Raw genomic sequence first — 3,043 nt, 5'->3', positions numbered from 1 at the left:
GAACTACCTGGTCCCAGCTACGTGCTGCATCATCATCCTGTTCGTGTTCGACCTCCCGGCGTACACCTCTCCCACCAACTTCCCTGCTGTCCTCTCCCTTTTCCTGCTCTACGGGTACGTTGCTTGGAGGGATGGTCAGGATGCACTGGTGGGTCCCTCCAGTGCCCCATCTGCACTGTGGCTCCGTGGGCAGGATCTGGTCCCGGGGCTGCCCCTCTGGCTGATGTTCTGGAGCTCCCATGGCTGGTGGGCTGCAAGGGCTGGGGTTGGGAGAGCCTGGGGAGGACGGGGCTGGGCGATGGGCGAATCTAAGGCTCAACACTTGGCACTGCCTGGTCCCTCTCCTGCCACACTGAAGTGCACTCCTGCCACTTGCCTCCCCAGCTGGTCCATCACCCCCATCATGTACCCTGCCTCCTTCTGGTTTGAGGTGCCCAGCTCTGCCTACGTCTTCCTCATCGTCATCAACCTCTTTATCGGCATCACGGCCACTGTTGCCACGTTCCTGCTGCAGCTCTTTGAGCACGACAAGGTATGGGATTCGCAGCTCTGCCTGGGGCCACCAGGAAGGGAGAAGCTGCCTTTGGGCCATGGGACAGCTCAGGTTAGGAGGGACCTCAGGAGGTCTCTGCTCCAGACTCATGCTCCCAGCAGGCTCAGCTATGAGACCTGTCTGGGCTGTATCTTGGTGGGGATCCTGATCCTGCACTCACGGTCCTCGGGTGTTTCTGATGGTCATGTCCTCTCTGCCTGTCCCCACAGGATCTGAAGGTGGTGAACAGCTACCTGAAGAGCTGCTTCCTTGTATTCCCTAACTACAACCTGGGCCATGGCTTGATGGAGATGGCTTACAATGAGTACATCAATGAATACTATGCCAAGATCGGTATGGCCTCTTGTTCCCTCCCGTCCTTGCTCTAGGGCATGTGGGGCTGTGGGGGACCATGGTGCTGGCACATCCCCTCCACCTGCCCTGTGGGGCTTCCTGAGGCCCATGAGAATCCTGGAGCAAAGAGCCAGGGGCTGTGAACTAGATTGAGGCACAAGAAGAGACATCTTTGAAGATCAGCCATGGCGTGGTGCTGGTGATGCTGAAAACGGTTCCTGGGGCCATCCCAAACAGCAGCCCCACAGGGAGAGGAGGTTGTGAGCCCTGGCAGAGATGGGCGTTCCTGCACATTGCCTGTGGTGGGACTGTGGTGGGGCCATGGTGGAGCTGTGGTGGGGCGATACTGGGGCATGGTGGAACATGGTGGGCCAAAATGGAGTGTGATGGGCCATCGTGGAGCTGTGGTGGGGCTGTGGTGGGCCATGGTGGAGTGTGATAGGCTATGATGGGGCTGTCCTTATATGAGGAATGAGGACTGTAAGGGTCCTTTCCTTCCAGACATGTTCTCTTGCTTGCAGGGCTGCTCTGCTCAGCTAAAATGAGCCTTTTGCTACTTGCAGCTTCAGCTTGGCCTCAAAAAGCTCTGGCTGCTCTCTGCTGCTCAAGCGGCTTCCATATATAACCCATGGGCACCATGAGGGGCAGTTGTGGGGCAGGATCTGACAAATCCATCCAACACTCACTCTCGGTTGGGTTCATGCTGGATGTGTCATTGTCACAGGCCAGCTCAAGATGTATGACCAGGTTGTCCCCATGGGAAGGTGGCCCCAGCTGCTGTCTCTTCTTCTTCCCACTCAGGGCAGTTTGATAAAATGAAATCACCCTTTGAATGGGACATCGTGACACGGGGGCTCGTTGCCATGACAATCGAAGGCTTTGTCGGCTTCTTCATCACCATAATGTGCCAGTACAACTTCTTCCGCAAGCCCCAGTGAGTGTGGCCGGGAAGCGGGGGGCAGGCTGGCACGGGGGAAAGAGCTCTGTGGTCAGGACCCCTTAGCTCAGGGCTGCCTCTCCAGTGGGTGTGAGCTGGGAGCTGCCCATCCCCAGCTCTGGTGCCTCCATCCCCACCCGGCCCCGTGCGCCCTCCCACAGGCGTCTGCCCGTCTCCACCAAACCCATTGAGGATGACATCGATGTGGCCAACGAGCGGCACCGTGTTCTGCGCGGCGATGCCGACAACGACATGTTGAAGATCGAGAACCTCACCAAGGTGCACCAAGGAGACACTCAGAGCTGTCCCATCAGGGGATGGGGGTTGGGCTGGTCTGGGTGCTTCCCGGCAGGCTGAGCCCCCCCATCTCCTGCCCCACCAGGTGTACAAGTCCCGCAAGATTGGGCGTATCCTGGCTGTGGACCGGCTGTGTGTGGGCGTGCGACCCGGGGAGTGCTTTGGGCTGCTGGGTGTCAATGGTGCGGGCAAGACCACCACCTTCAAGATGCTGACAGGGGACGAGAGCACCACAGGCGGAGAGGCCTTCGTTAACGGGCACAGGTTGGGGGGCATGGGCTGGGCGGGAGGTGGGGACTGCCCGCTGTCCTGGGGATGGGATGGGGTCTGCTTGAGCGTCTCCCAGGATAAAGCAGCCTGAGTCTGCCCCCATGGCTCCGTGGGACTCTGCAGCCCTGTGTCCTGGGCTGACCAGCATCTGGGTGGTGGCAAGTGACACTGGCTCTGGGCCAAGGCTGCCTGTGGTGGGTTACCTGGTAGAAGATGCTCCAGTATAACGGGACGGGAAATGGGAGTGAACAACTGGGTGCTTGTAAGAGGCAATTCCTTCTCCCCACAGCCCCTCTGTCCCCTCCCACAGCATCCTGAAGGAGCTCCTGCAGGTCCAGCAGAGCTTGGGCTACTGCCCCCAGTTTGATGCGCTCTTCGATGAGCTGACAGCCCAGGAGCACCTGGAGCTCTACACCCGCCTGCGTGGCATCCCCTGGAAGGACGAGGAGCGGGTAGGGCTCTGGGCGGGCCGGTGCCAGTGCTGGAGGGCTGTCACTGTGCCTTGGGGACAGCAAATCATTGGGCACCAGCAGGGACGGAGTCAGCACTGCTGCCCTGATGGCAGTGCCACCCCAGCGCTGTGCCCACAGGGGGTGCTGGGACTGGGCACATTCATTCCCAGGCCCCCACTGATGCTCGGGGCCATTCCAGGG

General features: G+C 59.9%; 1 protein-coding gene across 1 annotated transcript in view; it reads left to right on the top strand.

The window, feature by feature from the left end:
- Nucleotides 1-3,043, top strand: part of ABCA2 (ATP binding cassette subfamily A member 2) — a gene marked incomplete at its 3' end in the record, with an annotated part of 22,337 nt that overhangs the window by 17,000 nt on the left and 2,294 nt on the right. Inside the window, 7 exon segments of the mRNA XM_029086277.1 lie at nt 1-114; nt 385-532; nt 763-886; nt 1,688-1,820; nt 1,985-2,102; nt 2,206-2,384; nt 2,701-2,842. The exon segment at nt 1-114 is cut by the window's left edge and continues 17 nt beyond it. Of these exon segments, the coding sequence (XP_028942110.1) occupies nt 1-114; nt 385-532; nt 763-886; nt 1,688-1,820; nt 1,985-2,102; nt 2,206-2,384; nt 2,701-2,842 (958 nt within the window).

This window comes from Antrostomus carolinensis, unplaced genomic scaffold (assembly GCF_000700745.2).
Source record: "Antrostomus carolinensis isolate BGI_N321 unplaced genomic scaffold, ASM70074v2 scaffold27528, whole genome shotgun sequence".
In the NCBI taxonomy this organism is placed as follows: Eukaryota; Metazoa; Chordata; class Aves; order Caprimulgiformes; family Caprimulgidae; genus Antrostomus; species Antrostomus carolinensis.
Note: the sequence above shows the minus strand (reverse complement) of the source record. Positions and strands in the feature narration are given on the sequence as shown.